This window comes from Lepisosteus oculatus, chromosome 1 (assembly GCF_040954835.1).
Source record: "Lepisosteus oculatus isolate fLepOcu1 chromosome 1, fLepOcu1.hap2, whole genome shotgun sequence".
Lineage (NCBI taxonomy): Eukaryota > Metazoa > Chordata > Actinopteri > Semionotiformes > Lepisosteidae > Lepisosteus > Lepisosteus oculatus.
Window position 1 is genome coordinate 24,313,068 of NC_090696.1, and position 27,886 is coordinate 24,340,953.

Genomic DNA, 27,886 nt, shown 5'->3' on the forward strand with positions numbered 1-27,886 from the left:
GTCCTTTCAACTGATTATTTCACATGATTCAAATAAGATGGTACTTTTCCTTACCTGTAAGTATATTCTGAAACATTTATCTTCCCCTTTTCTCCAGTGGTTTCTGTTCGGCTTGTGAGATTTACTGTATTTCCAAAAAGACAGTAACGGGGCATTCTCTGCCCTATTACACCAGTAACAACCTCTCCAGTGTGTATGCCAATAGTTATCTGGAACAATAATAGTATATATGAGGCATCTTCCAACAAAAACAAATGTGAGAAAAACAGTCACAGACGTAGGCTTCAATTTTACTTAAGTCTTTTCAAATTCATTTTGATCTCCATCATGTTATTCTTACATAAACTATTTTACTGTTTATGTAGGACAGTCACAAAACTGTCATTCACAACAGCATTAGTTTCTTGATACACCAACAGAATAAACACCTTTATGCAAGTTTTAACAGTTCTGTCAGAGACCTATCATTGCAAAGAAAATTAAGAATCTGAACACTATTGTTAAATTATTTGTATAGAATATTATATTTATTCTACACAACTAAAATCACATTCATTTTATTGCATATTAACCTCCCATGGAAGTAAGCCAGGGACATTAATCACTGAATAGATTTTAACATACCTTGCAAATAATTGATAAAACAATAAAACAAGAGGTTAGCCATTTTAGAAAAATGTTTTTTTTTTATTATTCAGACTGAAATGTAATCAATGTTAAAAAGTAATCAGTTCAAAAGCAGAAGTGACTCTCATTATTTCAAGACACAAGTATGAATAAATCAACTAAAAATAAACACTGACAATCTATTATTTTGGACAAATCCCCTGTCATGTATTTAGCAGGGTCCATTGCTCATCTGAGGCTTATATGAACTCTGCACTGATTTCCAGAGTACTCTGTTTTGCTAATGTATTTATATTTCCTGGACTTGTTTAGTGTTCTGCAGGAAGCAACACAGTGTCTGCTCCCTCTGGGGAACTCCTAATAATTCTTCAAGACTCCCATATTCTGTTCTCCAGGACTAAAGAGATTAATTTATTTTGATAGGTGTAGGGTATTCTGTACATTACAAAGAAGAGCACAAGTACACATGCATTAACAAAAGCAACAAATACAAAGTCATTTAAATAGTAGGTCATTTGGCACTAGGAATGTTTTACTTTATATCAAAGTTAAAGTAAAACAGATAATCTGTATTTGCCACTGCTTTAAAGAAACCATTAAGGCATGTAACAGTTGAAAGCTCATTAAGCCCAGCAGTTTACATCTGTTCCACAGCATTAAACTAACACTTTTACCTTTTTAAGTCAAATTGTAAACTGCCACTGAGTTTTGAGAATGTGTTGTTAGAATGTTTATCTACTTTTGTTAGAATGTTTATCTGCGAGACCCGCCCGCCATCCTTCGGCGTTGGAGCGACTACTTCTCGAGGATCTGAAATGATGAATTTCCCCACCCACCAATTCAAAGTGCTGACCCCATCCTTGGACCTGTCCTGCTTATCACTACAGTGGAAATTGAAGCTGCCATCAAGAAGATGAGGAATGGCAAGGCGACTGGACCCGACGATATCCCAGCCGAAATGTGGAAGATCCTTGGTTGTCGAGGAGCCAACATTCTCGTGAGCCTCTTCAAGCGAAGGCGCAGTCCTACCGATTTGGGCAACCAGCACCACGGTGCCCACCTGGAAGGGCAAAGGTGACATCACGGAGTGCTCAAATTACCGACCAATTCGCCTTCTGTGCCATGCGATGAAGATCTTTGAGCTGGCCCTCGACGCCAGACTCCGCAAGACGGTCAGTGTCACATTGAACCAATGTGGCTTTGTCAATGGGTGTGGGACGACAGACGCCATCTACGCTGCCCGGTTGCTCTTGGAGAAGCACCGGGAGTAGAACAAGTCCATCCAAATGGCGTTCCTGGATTTGGAGAAAGCATTCGATTGGATCCCACATGAGCTCATTTGGCACACCTTGCGATTACACAACGTCCCCGATGCCTACGTCCAATGGGTCCAGCTGCTTTATCGTAACGTCTCCAGTGTCATCCGAGGCCCGGTGGGCACTTCACCGCCTTTCGCCATCAACATCGGCGTTCACCAAGGATCAGCCCTTTCGCCCCTGCTCTTTGTGCTCTGCATGGACACGGCAACGACTGACCTCCAGGCACCTCACCCGTGGTTGTTGCTCTAAGCCGACAAGGTCTTCTTGGCGGATGAAGAACACCAAGAGCTCCAACACCAAATGCAGAGATGGAAGATCCGACTGGATGAGCATGGAATGCGGCTGAACACAAAGAAGACCGAGTACATGGAATGTGGCCCTTAAACAGACGGAACTATCAGCATCAGCGGTGAAGATGTCAAGAAAGTGGCGCAGTTTAAATACCTCAGCTCCATCATCAGCAGTGACAGCGACACCCTCCCAGACACCAGGGCCCGAGTGAACACGGCGTGGATGAAGTGGCACCAGGTAACCGCCGTTCTATGCGATCACTGGATGCCAATCCGACTCAAGGCTAAAGTTTACAAGACCGTTGTCCGTCCTGTCGCCCTGTATGGATCGGAATGCTGGCCAGCAACTTCCAGGCATGAGCAGGCCCTCCATGTCATGGAAATGAGGATGATCCGGTAGTGTCTCTGCCTAACAAGATTTGACCATGTCCTCAATGACGATGTCCGTCGACGCATGGGAGTGGCACCAATAATGGGGAAGACGCGAGAAGGAAGACTGTTATGGTATGGACACGTGATGAGAAGTAGCGAGGACACGGTGTCACGGACAGCGATGCGACTGAGCCCGCGAGGTTGGCCCAAGAAGCGGTGGATGGATCGGATCACTGAAGACATGCCGAAAGTGAACGTCGCCCCAGAAGACATTTATGACCACGCCAAATGGAGACAGGTGTGCCAACAAGCGGACCCTGCCGATGCGGGATTAACACTAGGATGAACAGAATGTTTATCCACAAAATGTTTTCTAAAATGTTGATTGCAATCAGAGGGCTTATTAAAATGTCTTAGGTCACTGACATAATAATGCACAAATATTCACCCTCTTTGCTATGGCAAACCAATTAGTTCAGGTCCACAAAATTACTTTAACAATAATTAAAGAACTCAATAACAGTACAATAACAGTGGATCACATGAATTCACATGAGAATGAACACATCTTTCTTTCTATGGTGTACTTCTCAGTTGTAGAATAGCATATTTCAGGAGAAGGGTATAACAAATTCAAAGTCACTTAACATTTCTTTGAGCATGGTGAAATTGATAATCAAGAAGTTAAACATGTCACCCAGAAGCTGTCTAGATCAGACTGAGCAACAGTAAGAAGGAAACTTGTCAGGGCTGCTATCATGAGGCCAACAGTGACTTTGAAAGAGTTACACAGAGAGCCTTAGATGGGAGAAAAAGTTTGTCAATAACCTGGTTGCTTCACAAAGCTGGCAGAACAGCACACCCATCTCAAATCCCACATGCAGTTTGTAACACAGCACCTAAGTAATACTGTCAACATGCAGTCATATGGGACAAAATTTGAACTTTCTGGTCTAAATACAAAGCATTACATCTGAAGCAAACCCAACATAATGCAGAATACAATCAGTATCATCCCTACTGTGAAACATGGTGGTAGCAACTGTGAAGCATGGCTGAGCTTCTCATCAGCAGGAACTGGGAAGGTTGTAAATAATGAGAATGGGGATGAAAAAGTAAGACATTTCTTTGAGGAAAACCTGTTAAAGACTTAAAACTGGGATGAAAATTCATATTTCACATTTCAACAGGACAAAGACCCAATGCACAAGTCCAAAGCTACACTGTAGCTTAACATGAAGAAGATGAACTGGGCCGCTCAAGGACATTAATGCCCTCACTTAAAAAGAAAATCGAAAATCTGTAGGAATCATCCATCCATCCATTTTCTAAATGCTTTATCCAATACAGAGTTGCAGAGGAGCCAGACCCTATCTCGACAAGCTACAAGAGAAAAGTATGTGTGAAAACATACCAGGAGGGAGACCAGGTACTTTGGATTCTCTATAATAAAAAATAATCTGTTCCATGTTCTCCATCAAATGGAAAATACCATGCAAAGAACTGTGCCACAATGGAAGTCTTGCTAACACTCTCAAAGAATCTTTTATGTTTACTTTCCACATCATTCTTCCAAATATAGTATAAAATTACTTTCACCATTTTTCTGAAACTGAAAAAAAATATTTGTGTCAAGACTGTTTGGAGGATGATGGATAGCCATGTAGAGTACCTGAATAGGCTGTTTGGAAGTTCTTCCTGGAAGGGAAAGCTTCAGGAATAGTAATAATTACACTGCTCAAGAGTGACTATGTTCAACAATAATTTGATCATAATTGGTTTAAGTACTTTTTGGCACAGAACTTTCTGAATTATGCTAGTATCTACAAGGGACTCATTTGTATACCTGTACTGGTTCTCCATCAACTTTGACTTGTCCAGCAATTTCCATCATATCCAAAGACAAGTGGCAGATAGATTGAGCATGGTGAGTGCAGGGCTCTGGGAGACCACTAACAGTCATGTATTTGTCCCCAACAGTTTCCACCTGTCAATGGAATACAATTTTTTTATTTAGCTTGCAACTTTAAAATTCTGGTAATAAACAAAACTACTGCAAAGAAATTCAATTTATTCAATTACTATGAGTATTCTTTTGGAAGCAATATATTTATACAGTGCCCTTCAATAGGAATTTGCTTTACAACAAAGACATTTGCTTATTCATCATTAGTAATATACATAACTACAATACATTAATTTATGGGTATTTTCATTCATGCTGCACCATAATTCTTTTTTTCCCCCAACTTTTCCCAAGAGGGAAAAGCAGAAAACATTTCATTGTTTTAAATATTGTCAGCACCCAAATTAGAATTAAACTGATATTCTTAAAGTTCGGCATTAAGGTGTTTTAGGAATTCTGCATTCCTGAGTAAAGTGGTATTAAACTGCCATCTAGCGGAGTGCTAAAAGCTATTAAGGTTTATAGATCAATTTTACAAGATGGGGATTGATTAAGAAATCCCCCCCCAAAAAATGTCTGTATATCTATATATCTGTATATCTTTCTCCTTTTGTTTATTTTAAGGTTAGAAACAAATTTCTGTAGCCCTTTTAACCAATACTGCTGACACACTCAGAATGCTGAGTTTGAACACATCCTGATTTCCAAGGCTGTCAGACAAAAGAACCTGCCTTTGTATGAGTTAAAAACATTCATCTGGGGTGTTCAGCCTTGGGGCATTTAAAATCCTGCTGGAAAACATTATACCTTTTTCATTTAGACATAAAATGTATTCAGACAGTACATAAACTGTCTCAACCCATCCTATAAGTATATTTGTCAAGTATAATTACACATTTTTCAAATATAAAGGATTGGGCTTTAACTTGGTATAATCTAGTAATTAGTCTTCCATGTAGTAGAAGTCTAGAGTTATTGGAAGGATTTTGGTTTTCAAGGTGTGGAAGCCTATTATACTGGAACTGTAAGGATCATTTTCCTTACTAGTTCTGTAACAAAAAGACTGGTAATTTCAAAGACTAGGTAGTCTCATACTAATCACATATATTGAGAGCAGATTCAATTTGTTTTAAAAATGACGGTGTGACATGCATATTCTAAAACCTTTGAAAAAATCTTCTTTTTGAAGAACTGCTGTACCGACTGAAATAAAACTAAATTCTAATCATTTTGAAGATGGCTCCTGAAAAGTTGCTTTGATAATTTTTACACTCACAATGTCTCATGAACCATTTTGCGAAAACCTGGCCCATTGCAAAAACTTCTCCCGATGAAAAAACGTTTGGCTAGTCAACTTACAAATACAAAATTCTAGTACCAGCAGGATGAAAAGATGTAAAAATTGGGTTCCAGCATAAACTAAGATGGTTGCTTGACTTCCAAGATGAAATACTTACTGGACTTGTTTGATTAATTGATCCAGTTAGAACCTTTACTGTTCCTTATCCTGTAAACCCACAGTTATCCAGCTGTGAGAATAAATTAATGGAATAAATTCAGGCAGCAATGAGCCAGCTGGAAGGATTTGATTGCATTGCAAATTCTGATGCTTGACTAATTTTATCATCACATAACCCCAGCTGCCTTTTAAAGTATCATATGGTAGTCTTCTGATGATAATTGCTCATGAACAAACGTTTAGGAGTTAACAAACAGGAATGGATTATTCATTGTGAAATGTGAATGCTTGATTTGCTAGAATTTTTTTAAAGAGTTTTAGTCAGGTTTAAAAGGTGTAAAAGCACATAATCAATGCTTTTCAACCTTGGTGTTATCTCCAGTATTTATTTCTTCATAATTTTAACCTAATGTTCATTTTAGGGTTCATAAAAACAGAACATTTTTTGACAATTCTACACTATAAATAGCTTATTGAACATGCAAAAATGAAAAGAAAGTTAAATTAATTACATACAGTATTTTTTAATTCTACTGCTTCTTCTCAGAAAGTTAATTTCCCATTTAACTGTCTAGGATAAATTAAGTTAAGCGTGTGATAAAAGTGGCTTTTTCTTACCTTGTAAACATATGGGTTCTTTCGTGAATCTGTCAGAATGTCAAACCTTGTGTACAGGTCATTTAGCAGGTTGACTATCTTAATAGCTCCCTCAGCTGAAGCATGTTTGCTGCAAAAGGTATTAAACCCAACAATGCCACTGAAGAGTATGGTCACATTGTCATAGCGCTTTGCTGGAACTGGACGTTTGTGCCTCAACTCATTGGCTACAGATGGTGGAAGAACAGAATACAGCAATCTAGAACAAAGAAATCAAAGAGAATGCAATGGTAAGAACTTTTCATTTTTAAGCAGTCTGAAAGGCATACATATTTGAGTAATACCACATAGTTGCTACATATTCATTTCCTATTAGATGTTTTCAAAGATTACCATTTTAAATGTCATAGTATGCCTTAATCTGCCTTAAACATTTATCTTGACATTTTCTAAAAAACATGCAATAAACAGGTCACCATCAACTGTGGTTTACATTAAAATTAACATTCATATGCAAACCGAATATGAATGCTTAAAAACTGTTGCTTATAATGCTATAATGAGCTGACATAAATATGAAAACTAAATGATATGAATGAAAAACCACTAAATCAAAGATATTAGTGTTACATGCTTACTATGATTTCACAATAGTCCAGGACGTAAAAGTTGCACTGCAAGATAAAGACCTTCATGAGCTAGGATTTGCTTAGTATACTGCTTTCCTGATCAGCACACTACATAAAATGTCATGTTTTTTATTCTCGAGAGTCCACTGTACATTCTAATCCACACACGTAATGCACTACTTTGAAAAATAACCATTTAAAGAAAATGTTATCAGATAAAATATGCTAACTTCAAAGCCTGTGGAGAAACACTTAGTGTCTTAGGGTTGTCTGATTTTTATTTGCTGAAAATGTACCACCTTCTTCCATGTCTATTCAGCACAGACTTAAAAACCCTTATAAAACCTGAATAAACCTAGAACCTGGCAAGCATTGTCATAGCCAGTGTCACTAGAGATGACTTCAAAGTGTGAGTGAAAGGTTAAGGATATCTATTAAATTTCAGCCACTGCTACAGATTCTTAGAATCTTCTCAGTAAATGTTGGACATTGACTTTTTTTACATAGATATCATTTCCTTGGCTACTGTGTATTAATAAGTCCTGTATGTCATTGATTCCTAAACGATACAACATTTGAGCATGTTTTTGCTTGCTATTAGGTTTCTTTAAAAACAATTTTAACTGACTGAATTTCAATGTAAACATTTAAAATACATGAAGTCATAGAAAAAGATATTTATTTTAACTTCATAATATTTAATACATTCCTGCTGTAGACTCTAAGAGTGTAGATTAAGTTTAATGCTGTAAATAAGACAATATTGAAAGCAAACACACAAAAACAAACTTTTGTCTTGGTTGCTTCATACACTATATGTACTGTAATACTTTTAGGCATCATGCTCTTAATAATATATACTGTGATTTACAATGTCATATTCCCTAGTGTATTATCATGTAACAAGTTTTGTAAGCAGAAACATGGATTCATATTGAACAGGGACACATGTTTAATCAGCCCACAGTATGTTAATCTGCCCTGGAGGACTTCATGCATCACATATATCAAAATGCACTTTGCACTAAATGACTAAACCTATCTTATAGAAGACTGCAATATTTGCCAGGGAGCAAAAAGCATCTGGAGATTACGTTTGGTTGCTAACACCAGCAAACTGACTTTCTCGGTGCTCTGAAGCAGAGTCAAGAGTTAGCTATATTAAATCACCTTGAAGGTGAGCATTAAATATTCATGGAATTTTTACATCCAATATAATCTGTCAGATCAAGTTTAAAAATGTGGCTCACTGAAGGTCTAAATCAAAGAACCAAATGTTGTGTCATACAAATGACAACGTTCAGGTGTCTGTGAAGCAGAAGTCTCTTTATTTCATATGCATATGGAAGTCCGGCTTGCAACCACCAGACTTAAACAATAAGTAGCTGAAGATGGTCCTTTATACCTTACTATGACACATTCTAAACAAATGATAAGACAGCAACACATGCCAATTAATTATATCTAAGATGCAAACTAGACAACAGTTAGTTCTTTTCATGTTCTGGGCATACAGCCAGCTTACCAAATACATGCCCTTTATCTTACTGACCAAGGACAGGCAGCATCTTATTATATTTGGGTGCAAAGCTAACTTCAAGCTACTAGACTGTATAGTTTGCAAAAATAGAACAATAAATTATATTATCTCACTTCCCAGATATCTCTCTTATCTCTTCACTATTTGGATTTCACTTAATGGATGTTTTGAGCCATTAAATTATTTAACACAGAACACATTCTCCATGAAGACAGTGAAAGTGCAAACCGAGGACAAAACAGTTTATCATTTGTTAATGTTTTATGGATTAAATTACCAAAATCTTTTTAATAAATCATTATTTTGATCATTCACTTAATTAAATATACTATAGCTTTAAAACAACAGTGTACAACAAATGTACAACTTATGTTCAAGCTTATGAATGTATGTTGATTTTTGAATGCATTTTCTTACGACTAGATCTATATTTTGAGAAGGATTTCTATATGGATGTGTAAATGCACTGAAAGCTTTCAGACAGGACTGATAACCAAAAGTTATAACCACAGCTTATCCAATTTAGAAACATGGAAAACTAAAACAACTTTTAATTTGATCTCTTGATGATTACTATGCTCTGTGCACCATTCAACCACTAGACAGTTTCAACTTTAGTAATTTAATTTCTTTCAGTTATTTTAAATCAGAATATGTTACAGTACAAAGTACGATGTGAATTGGCTTTAATAGTACTCTTGACTACCTCTTCTGGTGCAAACCAGAAAAAAGGAACTCACAAGTTGTTAAATAAATTCATTATGGAGAGTAAGAAAAACTGAAATTCAGATGTGATTACAACCTGTCAGTCTTCTTCTTCTCGTCCTCCAGGGCCCGGAGGGTGTGCTGCAGTCGGTCTGTCAGGATCTCCAGCTCCTGCGTCAGTTTGTATTCCTCCCTGAACTGCTCCCCCAACAGCACTAGATCCCTCGTGGCGTCGTGAAGGGGGATGTCACTCAGATACAATCCCCTTCTGGTCAGATCATCAAGGTTCATCACGCTGAGACACATCACACAATTCAAGTCAATCTTTTTTATCCATTCATCCATTGTCTAACCTATTTTTCCAGTTCAGGATAGTTGGGGAGCCAGAGCCTATCCTGGCATGCAGTGTGCCACCCCAATCTTTTTTATCTCCATGTAAAAAAAAAACACAGATACAGATGCAGGTCATAGGTTGTAGTATCAGAATCCCAAAGCTTTTTATTGGTAGTAAACTTTAATTATTGTTAGTAATCTGATTAAAAACTAATGTACAGTATATTTTTAAAAGCAAGAAGCCACGTTACAATATAAAACTTGTTTTTCCACTGCATTTTAAACCGAATAATTTGTTTCATTCTGCTGGTACTCATCCTTAGCCCATCAAAACACACATTCTCTAGAAAAGTGAAAGGTAAATATTTGTTTGTGATTGATTGGTAGAAGAAAACTGGGCACAAACAGACTGTTGTTCTAGCAGGCAACACCAAATATACTGTATATATACAGTATATAAAAGGTACTGTAACATTAATATATATTGGTATAGCAATTAATAACAGTGTTGCATTTCTAATGCATCTAAGTATACAGTATCACAGGATAAAATAAAAGTCAGTGGAATATACTGTACAATGGGATGGCACAGTTCAAGTTTAAAAGAAAACTAACCAAACCAATTTAGCACATTACTACAATGCATCAATATATCAGTGCTGGAAGTTCTAACTTGGGTTGGGTTTTTTTAGATACAAGTTAAATGTTGAAGTAGGTTCTGTTAGAATTCCATTAGCTTTACTAAAAGAATTAGTACCTGCTGTAAGGCACTTGAGTTACCATTCACATGAGATGTAGCGTACAATATAAAAATTGACAGGAATACAATGAAATCCATTTTGCTAAAGTTGACTCAGGCTGTAAGAAACAAAGAAAATACTTTTCTTCCACATAGACACTGTAGGGCCTCAAATAAAATGGGATATCCTGCAGTTTTACAGTTCTTCATGCAAGAAATAAGAAAAGTAACAAGGTCACATGATATATCAGAAAAGGAAATGGCGATAAGTGTTGTCTAACTTAGTGTTTAGAGCAGGGGTGTGAAACTAATTTGCGATGACTTATTTGATTTAAATGTAAAATGTCATTTTTTCTTATTAATGACTGTACTTAGTTAAACATGCCCGTTATTAAAAATGCACAATAGTGTTATTATTTTGAAAATTCAGCATACTTAAGGCAGTAACTGAGTAATACTTTATTGTTTTTTAGACCTCAGGAATGGGCCATACTTTTACATGTAAAACAATGGGAATTTCATTTTAATTATTTGAAGTTGTGTATTGCAAACATTTTTTGTGGAACAAATCGGAAATGGGTTTGGAGGCCAGTTCTGGCCCACGGGCCAATGTTTGACACTCCTGGTTTAGTTGTACTGTACAACCAAGTAAGATACTTTTTAACGCAGAATACTGCATACCTTGGGGAACAAAGAAAGAGGATGTTGTCAGCCTCCGGCAAATAAATCATTTGGCCCTTGAGCCTCAAACAGCTGGTCTCAGCACCAGTCAGTTCATCTTCACACTCGGACTTCTCAACATTCAGCAAACCCTCCTTAGAAATAAAACACAGTGAAAACTCAAGTTTCATATAAGTAAGAATTAATTAATGCAGCCAGTCCAAATATGAAGTATTCAGCCTCCATTATAACTGATATATTTTTTCATAATTTGCACATTCAATGGCAGTACTACTGTGTTTCTCTTTGGCTTATCTAACAACATTTAAGATATCTAACACATAAATGAAAACACATACAGTAAATGTGTTTTTTTATCTGTGCATTGGGCTCTTCACATATTTCATTTAAGACATATTATAAGTCTTGTGATATTTTTCTATGTAGGTACCTCAACAGTATGTGTAATCAGATTGATGGGTTTCTTAGCCGCAATAATTGAACTTCCTTCAGATTACGCAAATCAATTCAATAGGATTTACTGTAGGTTAGGTAATTCTACCAACTTTTATATTTATAATCACTGGGTATGATTTAGTCAGCATTTTGTTGAAGCAATCTGCTGCTTTTTAGCTTCCTTAAATAACAAAGATTTCTCATTCCTTAAGAGCTAAACAGACCTCCACCAAATTTTCATTAAATATCCTTAATATTATTACAATGATATAACAATTCATAGAAGAGTAAGCCTGTATCAATGACTACTCATCAATTATAAAATTAATGTTTGCAGAAATAAATAAGCATGAATGTTTGTCTCATTCTAATTAAAGTGTCAGTCATATGGCCTTGCTAAGATTATATTACTATTCATAATGAACCCAAATCCTGTGCTGCACTGAAAAAATAATCTATTACAAAGTGAATATCACAACTTCGCAGATGCATAGAACCTTCAATTCAGAAACACACAAGGTTAAAGTCACAATATATACACAAATTGCAAACTTTAAGACTTTAGAAACTCAAGATGGCAAGTGACAGTGCACTCAGCCCAGCCTCCAATATACTGATGGGACAAAGACATTACTCTTGTGATAAGTAATCTGTCTTTTCTCTTATATTTAAGCAGGTTTGACATTAAAAAGGATAAATTAACCCACAACTGTTCTCCATCAACTCTTGCAATACTGAGGTGATTAAGTGCTTATGCAACAGTCAAAATCACTCAAGTGTAGCAGGCTCAGTAAAGTGTGTAACACAAAATGATTAAAAAATCATTTCATCAATAGGTAAAATATTTATATTTTTTCTAAAATCACACATGCATTAACAGAGCAATACATTTCTTCTGAAGCTCAGTGCATATGATAAAATTATATAATTCTTAAAATTTAAAACAAAAGTTTTGCTATTCTGTTTGAAAGCTGTTACTTATTACCTTGCTTCTCAACACAAAAACAGTGTTGATGTGAGAGAGGATTCCATGGAAACTGAAGTCAATGTGGGGGCGAACCAGAGAAAAAACTGATGGCAGGTTACAGCTTCCAGGCTGGAGCTATAGTATAAAACAACAAGAATTAAAAAGCACAAATGAATTCATGCAAATGTGACTTTCACTTTCACAATATCAATAGGACAGACTCTTTTTCTTATGAGTCTCACAGAATATTGCTTGATGTACTTCATCTCTGACCACACAATATGTGACAATATGTTAATATTGTGAGATAGCACAATTAAATTGCATGTTTCAATAAGTGGATAGTACGGTTTGTATATTGTCAATATGCTGAAAAACTGCATCTCTTACAAGCTGCCTTCTGAAAGAATGAATGTTTCCTGATCTTTCTGGCTTTAGTGAAGATCAGTGGAGGAGGTAACGTAAAGTGTAGAGGTCATCAATTAACTGCTTTAAAATGAAATAAATATCTGTCCTAGTAAAATTTTATTTTGACAATTGTTTTATCAAAAACTTTACTGTGCCAGCACAAAGCACATTTCAATTATGTACTTAGCATTCAAAATATGAATCATTTACTGTATATGTATTTAACTTGATTTTTACTGCTTTATTTTAACATCAACTGAAAACTAAAAATGCATTAGCTTTTGTGAAAAAACAAAATGTTACATTACAGATTAAACACATAACTCATGCTCTGTTAAACTGTTCTACCGAGTACTTCAACACTACTACATGATTTCATTTTGGGTAGAATTCTTCTTCCTATTTAAGATAAGAAAAGATCACTTTATTAGCCATATTCAATTTCTTGCACTAGGAATTAGTCTTTTCGCATACCCCAGCTTGCTCTCCATGAGACACACAGACAGGAAGAGAAGCTGGGGGTCAGAGCGCAGGGTCAGCCATTGTACAGCGCCCCTGGGGGAGTTGGGATTATGGGCCTTGCTCAGGGGCCCAACGGAGTAGGATTCCTCTGCTGGCCATGTTATGAACCGGCAACCTTCCAGCCACAGGCGCAGATCCTTAGCCACAGAGCCACCACTCCGCCCATAATTTAGTTCTAAATGAATATGTAAGTGAATAATCTAATGAAAATAAATCCAATACGAAGATATTGTTTAGAGCTTATAAAGAGCTCTTTTCGATTATAGATCATATACATATCAAAAACAACTTTGTCAAGGCTAGATGAAAGGAATACATATAATAAGACTACCATTATCAAATCCATTTTTGTTGGAAGATGAAAATGGAAAAGTACACTGCACTAATGTAAACCTATGTATAAAACAAATTTAAGTTTGCCTAATTTCCACATCAAATCCCTAGAAGATGGAATTAGCAACATCCTGGAGGTCAGTCACTCCTGCCACAACTCAAGTCATCAGGACCCACAACTCTCTGCCCAACAAAAAACACAGAAGCTTAAAATCTTTGACTAGATTACTTCAAATTCAGGCAGTATGCATCAGTATTATCCAGAAAACTATGGAAAACTAAGCAGAAGCAAGTTTAGGCTTTTGGGGATTATTTTTTTAATCAATGACAGCAAGGGTTTACTAATAAGATATATAACAAAAGTGAATGGGAAGATGACTGAAAATGTTTCTTCCTTATACAGTAGCTGTTACCAGTCCAAATGGAGATTTGGTATATTCAATCTCCCATTAGATTGTTGTTTCAATTAGAATGCAGCCTCTAGTCATTAAACAGTTCAATATATAACCTTGACACAGCAGAAAATATTTACTTTCTATTTAGAAATCTGAAAATATATGAGGTCACATATTTTGAATACTGAAGTCCAATTGGTTGTGTCTTACTGGGCTGAAAGCTAAGATGAAGATGTGTTTTTCTTCTGAGATATGTTTACTAAATTCAAAATGCAGAGAAGGTAATAGCCTTGTTAATTATGTAATCATAGCATTGCTGCCTTTAGGCGCAACATCCCCAATTACAAACAGCACCGAGAGATCCATAATTTAAAACAAAACTGTAATTTCAGGGCCAAAACCAGACCTGGCACCCAAATACATAACAGGCATAAAGCAGAGGTAACACAAACACTATCCTCAAATTCACACTGTGCCTGATGCAGACACTGAAGGAATTGCAGCGTTGACAATTCCACTACAATTGGGATGCCTATAACAACAATGCAATGTATCAATAAGATATTTTACAATTTTGTAACATTTTGTACTACAGCACACAAGCACATGGAGAAGGTGTTTTACCTGTGGAAGTACTCGAAAGATAGCATTTCCACACTGTGTGAGCACTAAGTCTCTGTCAAACATAATGTGAAAAGGGAAGGCCTTGCAGAAAGTGTATGGACTGATTCTGGTTTCCTGGGTACCATTCTCTTCAAAGCCATCCAAATCCTCATAAAAGGCCTCCTCTTCCGAGTCTTTCTCTTCAATAAGAAATTTGATGTGATCGCACTCCTCACTTTTTTGCTGGATGACCTAAAGCATGAAAATGCAAATAAAGAATAGGTGAACCTCTAATTAATAAATACAGTCATTTTTATTAACCAGTAACCCTCAAAACACAAGAGGTGACATTCTGTATGTTTGCCTCATATTTATCTTTGGATGTGAAATACAAATTTCAATAATACACAGCAAAAATGACTGATTTCACTGCATTGTCCCAATACTGATCTTTTCACTTTACATTCTTAATTCCATTTCCACTGCTTTTGACCTGCCTAATTGCTCCATTAATGTGGTTTGAGAAACATTTTTAACATTTTACTCTATGTTTTGCAGTTATATGTACATTTTATTTGACATTTTTGTTGTACTTTAAACATTTTTAAAATTAGTAACTAAATAATATTTGAAAAACATCTCTTCAGATTGCAAAATCAGAAAACAGAAATTTGGAAAAATCATTCAAAAAAGCAAATAATTTGTTGGGAAAAATCACATAGTGTACTGCACAGGAATAAGGGATAAGAACTGTGATAAATACACTAGATATAAAACAGTGCAGTGTTTTACAGAATAACTATTATTTTGGTTTACTGTTCCTAGAAGACATAATTGAAATATAGAATATAAAAACAATATAAGCAAGAACTGTTAAATGCCAAATGTCAAGGTCAGAGAAAAAATAATACTGTCAGTGACAAATGTGGCTAATCAGGCCTAATGTCCACTGGGTAACTGTGCTGAGGCCTTTTACTAGTGACGTCAGCCTACTGTGTCTGAAAACACAGTTTCCATAGCAACCTCAGTTAACATCTAGATAAATGTCTAGTCGGATTTAGACTGGATGTCAAACCTACTCTTCCACTCTATGCTCAGAGAAAAAATACACTGCAATTTAAGGACAAGATAAAGCTTAACAGTGTTGAATTAAACATTCCAAAATGCAACCTTGCTGTTTAAATGTTTAAGTCTAGAAATTTCCAAAAGAACAGTTTACATAATGCCTGACCTTTGTCATTTACAGTTGAATAATGTAATAAAATATAAATAGTAGTTACAAATGCATATTCAATTAAAGCACAAAAGAATATTTTTGTGAGAAAGTACTGCACATTATTTAATTTTCCAATTTACAATGACATTCTCAGCATAGAGCACAGTACTGTCAAAATTAAATACGACATGCAGATTATTTAAAACTGAGAAAAGTATCTATAATTGATCATCTTTGGGATTTGTGGAGACTTATAACCCCATAGAAATGCAGCCATTTGAAACACGGAAGGCAACTCTTCAGTTAACTAAAACTAAATTGTTAACAGTAATCCTTCATGAGAAGAACTCTGACATGAATATTAAACTGCTTCATTTGGAAGCTTTGGTATACAAGCAGGGAAATGTTACTGGATTCCCTTAGTGTCTAATCTGTAGGAACTAAATAGCCTCAACACATCTCTCATGGAAATAATGTGCTTTGAGCTGATGTCTTAAAGGTCAAATATGCTGGTATAACATACAGTATAATGTGTTAAAAATAGTTCTACCTAATTCACACTAGAATCATATTTGTATCTTAAGTAAATGGGTAATTTTTCATTAACGTTTCAGCAATACAGATATTGAAAATATATTTCAAGTCAACTGTGGAGCCTTCCTCAGGTGTGCCCAAATGACATCCGAAGAACGCAAACACTTCAGATGACACCCGAAGAAGGCTCCACTGCCGAAACGTTGATTTTTTCTATGCTTTCCAGTATGGAATAAATATTTACTTGTTCTTTTGCAGCCTACGCATGCTGACGCAGCTACCTACTTGAAATATTTATAATACACTTACACATTGACAAGGGTGTGTGGTGAACCCATATTTTTAGTGTTTAGGTCTCAGAGTTATTTTGTAAAATATAGTTCCTGTTAGTTTTGTTTTTCCTCTGCATTATTTTTTCTTATAATCTGTATATTCTAAAACTATTAGAAAATGACACATACAGTATATAAAATAGTTATTTCTACATTAAGGTTTTTCTTCTGTAAATCTTTAATTCACACCTACTAAATTTGGAAAAGGGAACTATGTTATTAAACATACATATATTATACATATATACATATTAAACAAACTGTGGAGCAAAAAAGCTTTGAAGCTTATCTGTGTTAAAAATTTCAAAACACATTAATAGCAGAAAATAATTACAGACATCTTTAAACATACAATACAGTATACCATTACATCAAAGCCAGGTTAACCTCTTCTTCATTGTCATAAGCAAAAATAAAACTTATACACCCGATTTGTAGACAGCTTTCTGGAAGTGCTTATGATCACAAAAGAATCCCTATGCTTAAGAATATACTATTTGAAGAATAGAATTATGTTCAAATATTTAATTGCAATGAAAGCATTAATATTATGAACTATGATCACTATTTTCAGTAAATATTCATTTGTTTTTAATATTTGTAGAAAAAAGCATTGTGAATAACTAGGTAATTAAGCCGGAATGTGGTCTTATATTTGAAACATTAAACCCAGAAAACAGACAATTATTTTAATTTTTGAATGCCAGAAACTAAAAGGAAATTTTAAGAATTCCTGAAAATAGTTATTTTCAGATTTACATTGCATAAATTTAAAACAATAGATACAATGTACAGTGCCTTGTAACGTATTCAGGCCAGTCATGACCAAATATATTTGTTTTATATATACAACCTTCACCACATATGGAAAGGAAAAAAACAAAGTAGTAAATAGATATGAAAGAAAAAACAAGAATTTATGATTTCATATTAGGTTTACTTTAGCAAACCTTAATTTACTGAAGTACACAAACTTAATGAGTCATACAATCAGTTGAGTGTGCTCTGTGTGCAATAAATGTGATTCACATGATTTCAGAATAAATATACAGAACTGTCTCTGTAAGGTCCCTCAGCCAGATAGTGAATTTCAAGCAAAGGTTAAACCATGAAGACAAAAGAGGTTAAAAAAGAAGCTTAGAGATAAAGTTGTACAAAGGCACAGATCAGAAAAAGGGTATACAAACATGTCAAAGCCCCTTGATATCTCTTCGGGCACAGTGAAGTTGGATCATTAAGAAGTGGAAGACACCCAGACAATCTACATCTGACTGTGTCTCTCAAATGAGCAGCCAGACAAGAAAGAAATTGGTTAGGAATTCCACTGTGAGGCCAACACCAACTTTGAAACAGATACTGAGGCATAGTGGCTGAGATGGGAGAAAATGTCCATGGGTCAGCTACAGTATATCCCAGTCACTCCATAAAGGGGACTTGTATGGAACTAAAAAAAACATCTCAAGTCCCACATGGAGTTTGCATTATCAATTAGATGCTCCATTGAAAACTTGTGGCAAATGATAATGTGGTCAGACATGACAAAACGGGAAAGTTTTGGTCTAAATGCAAAGCATGACATCTGACTCAAATGTAGTACAAAACATCAGTCAGCACCATCCCTACTATCAAGCATGGTGGAGGCAGCATTATGTTGTAGTTCTGTTTCTCATTTCTAGGAAAAATTGTAAAAACTGATGAGATCAAATATTGAGCAAAGTACTGGCAAATCTGAAAAGAAAACCTGCTTTAGATCTCAAACTGAGACAAAAGATCACTTTTCAATTTACAGTAGCATAATAATCCAAAGCACAAGGTCAAAGCTTTACTGGAGTGGTTTAAGAATAAGAAAGAGAATGTCCTTGAGTGGCCCAGTCAAAGTCCTGACTTGAATCCTAGTGAAAAGACTTGGAAAGTGCTGTCCATATGCAACCCTCAAGCAACCTCAGAGAGCTTGAGCACATCAGCCAAGAAGATCGGCCAGAAATCGCATCAAGCGGGTATGTTCTCACCGAGACTTACCCAGAAAGCATTTCAGCTCTAAACAAAGGTCCTTCCACCAAATACTGACTTCTCGCATCTGAATATTTATTCAATCAACATATTTCAATTTTTTAACTTTAGGTTTTGCTAATTTTTGTGTGATTTACCTTACCCTTAAAAGTCAATAGTTTGAACATTCAACAATATATTACAGTATATATAAAGATATGCATGCAACATATTCAATATGGGACATTAAGGAAGGCAAAGGAAGGCTTTTGCAAGACACAGTATATAGACCACAATTGTATTGGTATTACTTCCAAATTTTAAAGCAAGGGATTTATCTTCAGCTAAATAAACAGATGCTATGTTTGTCATGTCCTTAGACAAATCCTTTTAGTTCAACAAGGAGGCATCACAAGTTCAGACACCTGATCAAGAGAAGGAATAAGTAAATGAAGACAGATTTAGGGGAAAGTTTGGGAACCCCTGGCCAAATGACAGGTTTTGTTGATTTTCTAAGTGAAAAGAAGTAATTACAACCTCTGTAGCGAACAAACTTAAACTTGACATATTTCTGCAAATTGTAATGCACAATTACTATTTATTTGCTGAATTGAACAGATTGAAAAAAAAATAAAAAGTGTGACATGTGCAAAGGTTTTGGCACCCTATCAGTCATAAATCACAGCCTCCAAACATTTCTTGTAGCCATCTAACAGTCTTTCTATTCTTCCTTTAGCAATTGTTTCCCCACTCTTCCTTGCAGAATGCTTCTAGTTCAGAAATATTCTTAGGTCTTCTTGCATGCACTGCATGTTTGAGATCTACCCACACATTTTCAATAATATTCATGTCTGGGAACTGTGAAGGCCATTGCAAAACATTTTTCATTTTTTGAAGTAGTTCATGGTTGTTTTTGAAGTATGTTTGGGATCACTGTCTTGTTGTAATATCGAACCTCTTTTCAGCCTCAGTTTCTTCACTGACTGTAGGACATTAGCTTCCAGGATTTGTTGATACTTAGTAGAATCCATTCTTTGCTCTACCCACACAGTATTTCCTGTGCCACTGGCTGCCACACAACCCCAAAGCATAACAGATCCACCCCCATGCTTAACAGTTGGCAAGGTGTTCTTTTTTTCAAATGCTTATCCTATTTTTCTCTAAACTTACCTTTGGAGATTATAGCCAAAGAGTTCAATTTTTACTTCATCAGACCAGACTGACTTCATTGCCTCTGGCTTATCTAAGTGTTGTGTTGCATACTTCAGACGTTGACTTTGAGATGAGACCGCAGGTAAGGTTTCCTTTTGATGACTCTTCAATGCAGATCATGTTTGTGCAAACAACGCTGCACAGTGGACCAGTACACTAGTACTAGTCCTGTGCCAGCTAAAATTTTCTGCAAGTCCTTTACAGTGATATGGGCGTTTTGCTTTGCATTCCTGACCAGTCTACAAGCAGTTCTATCTGAGATTTTTTTTGGTTTTCCAGATCTGGTCTTTACTTCAACAGTTCCCCTTAACTTCCATTCTTAATGACATTTCAGACAGTGGAAATTGCAAGCAGGAAGCATTAAGATATCTTTTTATAGCCTTTCCCTGCTTTGTAAGAGTCAATCATCTTTATTTTCTGATCCTCAGTCAGCTGCTTATAGGAGCCCATGGTTGTTGAGTACACAACACCCTGAGAGGTTCGAAGAGTCAGAGAATTTATTAAGATCTGGAATTGTCATCACCTGACTTATATTAAGGCCTAAAGAGTCAATTAAGTTCTGAGAGCTTACAAAAAAATAACACTAGTGGATCAACTGGAAGGTTACACAAACTTTTGCACATGCCACATTTACAGTTTCTTTTTTTTAATCTGTTAAATTTAGCAAATAGTAACTGTTGATTAATATTTGCAAAAATATGTAAAGTTTAAGTTTGTTCGTTCTGGAGGTTGTCTTAACTTCTTTTCATTTCCAAAATCAACAAAACATGTAATTTGGCCAGGGGTGCCCAAACCTTTGCATAAAACTGCAAATAGCGTTTCTGCATTGTGCAACACAGTCCTCCAATTCAGTTTTGAGACCATTTGCTGAGCAGATGACATCAGAACATTTAAGACTGTGTCTGCTCTTACTTTGGCTCCTCCAGAAGAGCGAACACCTTTAGCAAGGAAACAATGAGTGACAACATCTTTTCAACAAAGGAACAAGTAAATGTTTATTCCGTGCTGAAAAGAGAAGAAAAGAAACACATCTCAGCTGTGGAGCCTTTCTTTGGGTGTGGGTGTTACTCGGGGTGGTGTCAGAGTCAATGGAAAAATTGTTAACTTTCAGGCGAAATCATTTAGGAATGATATTAAAACAATGGCATCTATAAAGGAATAGGACGTGGCTAGAAAGCCTGGTCTTGAAAAAGATCGTTGTGAAGAGACGGAATGCTGGTGAGAGCTAGTAAGAGAAGAGCCCACCCGAAAAAGGCTCCACAGCCAAAACATTGTTTCTTTTCTTCTCTTTTCAGCATGAAATAATCCTTTACTTGTTCCTTTGCATTCTATGCATGCTGACACAGCTACCTACTTGAAAATCTTTTCAACAAGTCCTTATTATCTCAATAATAGTGTTCATACGCAATTAGAAAGATGAGAAAGGTAACACAAAAATTAAAAAGCCTGGCAAGCAGTAGGACTTTTACATTTGGATCATTACTTCATCAATGCATTTCTAAGCATGATTTTCTTGAATACATGTTTTCTGTGCATGGAAACCATATTTTTCCAACTCCCAGTGAAAATGTTTTCGTGGCTAATTTGCTTGTTAGCCCATGCATCCGCCTTTCATCTGTATGATATTGGTCAAAAAGTAAGTCTTCACAATTAAAACTGATAAAATGAGACCTCAACAGCCACTAGAGCGAGTATGTCCAATCCTGGTCCTGAAGGGCCAGTGAGTCTGCGGTGTTTTTTTATCCTAACATTCAGATCCTAAAATAATCCAGCAGATATCGGATTAATTCTACTAATTTCAGTTCTCCAGGTGCAGCTGCTTTACTGCACCTGGAGAACTGAAATTAGTAGAATTAATCCGATACCGGCTGGATTAGTTTAGAAACCTACCCCTCTAACTGCAGGACTGGACAGCGATGTGATAAAATCAATTTCCATTTAGTTCCAGCAACATGTCTGGAGTAAAATCAAAACACATATGGAAACCTCACCAGATTTTATTCATCTTGTGAGTTTACTTTATGAGTGGCTCTGCAAAACCACCCACGTTATTCCTCTGCTAGATACAGAGCTCATGCTAGATACAGTAGGTCATATTTCTTGCCCATGCCAAATTCAAATTACCTTAAATTATTAAACTGGACTTGTGATTTAGTCCACGTGGTGACAGTGAAAGAACATCTTAATAAGCACATCCTAATTAAGAGTGTAGTTAGATCTTATTGTACCATGAAGCTGAACCCACTGGAATCACTGAAACTAGAAGACATAAACACATTAAAAATAAACCAAAATCATTTGAAAACTCACCTTCATTTCTATTTCAGTTCCATGAATCTGTTGTGCCACCGTTTTAATGATCCCGATAACTATATCTTGCAATCCTTCCCTTTCTGAGTAGTAGTGCAAGATAAGATTGTTTCCTTTTTCTGCATCAGTGCATCTGAAGGATGGAGCCCTCATCCCTGGATAGATAGTACCCAGGTGGTCATGCAGGGCATCAAGGTTCTAAGAGCATAAAGAGAAAAATGACCTTTAAGATAATTTTTTTAATCAAGTGTATTTTATTACAGCCCTTATCTTCACCTTTTCAAAGCAAAAAAGGTCTCTTTTGTTTTATTTATTCATATAGGCCTAGCGCTAGTGTCTTGAAATAGGTTGACTCCGTACACTTATTGCATAGAGCTTTATAATTTAGCTTTCCATTAATTTCAAATTTCATTAAAAGACTGAGCTGCTTAAATTCACATTGGTTCACACTGATGAAAATGCTCAGAATATTCAGTAATAATCAGAAGCGCAAAACACCTTACAGTACTTGCTGGCTTTTTGTGAATACTGTGCACAAATGAAATTACGCCTTTGCTCAGAGCTCATTTTAATTATAATACCCTAATGAGACTCTTTTCACAAAATCTTTTTTTATGGCAAATTAACTTAAAAGAATATTACATTTCAGTGCTAGAAATATTTATGATCAAATGAAAAAATTATTAAGTCATTAATCAATAATCAAATAACAGCTTTCAAGAACACTTATCAATGGCATTAGAAATTAGCTGTCAATGAACTGGATCAACAGCTGGAGCAAATAATTTGTAAGCAAAGTTCTTATCAAAATCTATTTTCATTTTATCAGTTTCTTACTAAACCATTTGTTAGTCATATGCTTACTGAAATTTGATAAAATTTCAGTTTACATGCAATACTGGCAGTAAAAACAGACTTTTTGAGGTAAACAATAATGGCACTACATAATAATAATAATAATAATAATAATAATAATAATAATTGCTTACACTTATATAGCACTTTTCTGGACACTCCACTCAAAGTGCTTTACAGGTAATGGGGACTCCCCTCCACCACCACCAATGTGCAGCATCCACCTGGATGATGCAACGGCAGCCATAGTGCGCCAGAACGTTCACCACACAGCAGCTCTCAGTGGGGAGGAGAGCAGAGTAATGAAGCCAATTCATAGATGGGGATTATTAAGAGGCCATGATTGGTAAGGGCCAATGGACGCCGGGGTTACACCCCTACTCTTTTCGAGAAACGCCCTGGGTCAGGGACTACCTGACCACAGAGAGTCAGGACCTTGGTTTTACATCTCATCCGAAGGACGGTGCCTGTTTACAGTATAGTGTCCCCGTCACTATACTTGGGCATTAGGACCCACATGGACCACAGGGTGAGCACCCCCTGCTGGCCCCACTAACACCTCTTCCAGCAGCAACCTTAGTTTTCCCCAGGAGGTCTCTCATTCAGGTACTGACCAGGCTCACACCTGCTTAGCTTCAGTGGGTTGCCAGTTGTGAGTTGCAGGGTGATATGGCTGCTGGCTAACCGCAAGAGCCTGTAAAATTACACCCTGCCATGTTTAATACTGTAATAAAAATTATATAACAGTATTTTACCCCTTCATGTACTACATTGCCATTCAAATATATTCAGCATCTAGTGTTTCCTTATACAAGCACTGGCAGTCCCCCCAGCTAACACTGAAATGGATCAAACTGCTATGAATTAATATGATTCTTATGTACTTCCCTGGTATGAACTCAAATGATCTTAAATAAGTTACTGCAAATTAAAGAACAGATTATAAAACTGAGTTAATCCTTTAAGTTATTGAAAGTATCAAGATGGAAATTAATTAAAGATCCAGCTCTACATATGATCAGTTATCTTAAAAATCACTTATTTCCACGGTGCGGTGGCTCTGTGGCTAAGGATCTGCGCCTGTGGCTGGAAGGTTGCCGGTTTGTATCCCGTGGCCGGCAGAGGAATCCTACTCTATTGGGCCCCTGAGCAAGGCCCTTAACCCCAACTGCTCCAGGGGCACTGTATTAATGGCTGACCCTGCGCTCTGACCCCAAACGCCTCTCCCTGTCTGTGCGTCTCATGGAGAGCAAGTTGGGGTATGCGGAAAGACAAATTTCTACTACAAAAAAATGGTATATGGCCAATAAAGTGATCTTATCTTGTAATCAACTTCTGTCAATTCCAAATACATTTCTTCAGGCACAGCAAGCAGTACTACTTGTATTAAACGTTACTAGAGCCTGTACCACATGATAAAGCACAGATTAATTAGTTCTATATAGCTTTACTGATTTAAAGTAAATCCTTGGCTTTATTCATCAAAGATTCTTAAAAATCAATATAAGACATGTAGACACAACCCTTCAAGAAAAGTCCAATTATAAGCAAGTTTGCATTTGCACAAAGATGACTGCCCCTTATTAAGGCAGGTGCTATGCAAATATTTAGCATTCCATTAGTGCAACTATAGATGTCTTATCTAAAAACTGTGTCAAAAAGAAGTGCAGCTGTCATGATAAGGAGTACCTGAGCACAAGGTGTACCTGTAGATAAGGTGCGTCTTAGGGAAATTAGATACATAGGGACCACTGACTGTAGAGGAAGAAGCAGAGATTAAGGAAATATGGGTACAGTACACGTACAGGAGACAGAGGTTAGAGGTTATTGTTTTGGAGAATACAGAAAGCTGAAAAAAGATTTATTTACCATAAGCAAGAATTTTTTGTCGAGCTTTTTAAAAACGTGTCAAAATTAAGGTGTCCTGAAACTGAGGTGCTGTACATTAAAGAATAAAGGAAAAACCTTTGATGCTGCAAAAATTGATCTTGCAGGATTAACAAAATTAAGTTGTCTCAGAAAAGCAAATCCTGTTTTACAGTACTCTGAAAAGTCAGAATATGGTGATCCTTCACATGCTAAAAGTTGGGAGAAATGCCAAAGCTATTAAAGATTCAGAAGACACAACTAGAACTGAATTTTTGGTTAATCTTCATCTGGTGAGAATTCTGTCATCTAACAAAATTAGTAAAATTTGCCTTGCTCTATAATATAAGGGTACAAATATCCTTTACTTTCTGAAAGTTTCTTCTACGGTGCTTTTATTAGTGCTTTTCCCTTTTAGAATGAAGTGCCTCCACGATGAGAAAACACTCCTTTTGCACGCAGCTTTTTCCAACATGGATCTCAGTTCTTCGCCCCTACGGTGTAAACTTTTGCATTTATGCTGTACACAATGGTTAGGAAGTTTGTGCAAATACCATTCTAGAAAGGCTGTAGCAAAGGCAAGACAGAGGTCCATGCCTCACCTACATTCACCATATGGCTGTGGGGAATGATTTACCACCTGTCATCACCTGATCAGTTGGTTGAACACACTTGGTCTGTTGACAATTTAAGAAGAACAAAGTGGAGCTTGCAGAAGTTACTGGCAACTGCTTTCTTAAACAGAAAGTATCTTCATATACTGGCTTTGTCCTCGACATCTATAAGCGATACACTGATGACTGCGTTGGGTCGGTGCTGCCATAAGCTCTAATGACCAACTAGAGCATCACTTCACAAACTTTCACCCATACCTTCCATTTACAGTTAACATACTGTATCTTCCACTACTTGCCTCTCCATTTACCATCCACAACTCTCAGCTTCTATCACAAACCCAGTGACTCACTCTGCTATCTTCTGTACAGCTGCTTCCACCCCATACATACTAAAAACTCTCTCCTTTTCTCACAGTTACACAGACTCCGATGACTAGGTAGTGACAACATAGCCTTCTACAACCAAGCCCTAAAAATGCACTCTTTTTTGATGGACGATACCCTGTACATGTCATTTAAAGGGCCAAAAACAGTCACCGGCTCATCAACACTAACAGGAATTCCCTGACTCACAACTACATTCCAACGGTGCTTCTCTACCACCCTTAACATCCTTTTTATTCCTGAGACCATCAATGATAACTTCCCTATCTTACAAGATGACACTTCTACCTTTCTGTAATTTAATGTATTTTTTATAAAGTTGTTTTACTTATTATATGTTGTATGTTCCATCACTCCCTGGTTAAACTGCCCTCCCTCAGGGATGAATATTGATTTACTCTCTTCCACTCACCTGGAGATGGCTCCACATCTGAAACATTGTGGTTTACAATACAGAAGAGGACACACTGGTGTGCATTTGTATTTCAAACTGACAAAACTGAACAACAGATAATTTACCGTGATAATAAAGGGGCATCAAAACTGAGCTCACGGGTGAGGTAGTATTAGTAATGGTATATAGCCTGTTTTCATGATTATGATCTACATGTGATGATAAAAAGATTCTGTTTAACAGTAGCTGGTTTCACACTCAAGAACACAGAATACTTGCCAAGTTTGGCCTAAGCACAGTAACAAAAAATGAAAGCGAGTATGTGATTATGTGCATACTAATGTTAATATATTAAAATTCAATATTTGGATAATTTTAGTGTTATCATTAACATGCTGCCTACAAAATGTAAAGGAAATCATTTTCCTTAAGGGAGATCTATATATCCATTATCAGAAAGGTATTTAATCCATTTAAGGGTATCAGCAAACTGTATCCCAGAAACACAGGTCACAAAACAGGATCAAACCCTGGAAAGGATGTCAGTCCATCACATGACTTACAGTCTGGGGACAGCTTTGAACCTCATCAGTGTGAATTTATTAAGGTTAGCGGAAACCACTGAGAAACTTCACACACAAACAGGGACACCTTGCAAACTCCACACAGAAGGCACCCCAGTTTAGAACTAATTTTTCATTATTGAGACTAGTTTTTATCTGACTTTTCTATTTATCTGGACTTGCATATAAATAGACATTATATTGAAAGAATTCTACACTGTTACACTGACAAAGTGACTTGTTTTTATTAAATGTATCAATCTACAATATAACCATCATATCAGTCACTAAGCTTGCCATGAGTAAATCACATTCTACTCCTTTCTTATGGTTTACGAAAGTAAGCACAGTCTTACCTGTAAAAATTCTCGAACGTTGGATCCCAATACCCGCAGAATTGTATCATAACCTGATTCTTGACAGAATTCAAAAAACATCTTTCCAAACATCTGCAGAATCTCCCCAGCATCAATTCCTAATAGATACAGACAGACAACACAAGCAAATAGAAGAACTGAAAGACTCTCTTTTCATTTATATATTTTAAAAGGCATGTTTTAAATTCAAAACCATGTTAGTTTTATTTAAAAAAAAACATTTTCAATATTATTTGTACAATTATTATTTATATCATAAAGGATGTCAAAACTGTTTGGCATTACTATACCATACACTGAAATTATCATCTTTCAGGGAACAAATGAGCAGAGGGAACGACAATCAATCAAATCCACCATTTGTTAAAAAAAATGTA

At 36.3% G+C, this 27,886-nt stretch overlaps 1 protein-coding gene across 1 annotated transcript in view; it reads right to left on the reverse strand.

Annotated features, from left to right (window-relative positions):
- gucy1b1 (guanylate cyclase 1 soluble subunit beta 1) overlaps positions 1–27,886 on the reverse strand; it is a 33,954-nt gene that overhangs the window by 2,106 nt on the left and 3,962 nt on the right. The window contains exons 4-12 of the mRNA XM_015344742.2: positions 27,489–27,607; positions 22,454–22,651; positions 14,882–15,112; positions 12,618–12,734; positions 11,198–11,331; positions 9,542–9,739; positions 6,592–6,829; positions 4,455–4,595; positions 55–209 (exon numbers count right to left, since the gene is read on the reverse strand). Of these exons, the coding sequence (XP_015200228.1) occupies positions 55–209; positions 4,455–4,595; positions 6,592–6,829; positions 9,542–9,739; positions 11,198–11,331; positions 12,618–12,734; positions 14,882–15,112; positions 22,454–22,651; positions 27,489–27,607 (1,531 nt within the window). The remainder of the gene's footprint in view (positions 1–54; positions 210–4,454; positions 4,596–6,591; positions 6,830–9,541; positions 9,740–11,197; positions 11,332–12,617; positions 12,735–14,881; positions 15,113–22,453; positions 22,652–27,488; positions 27,608–27,886) is intronic.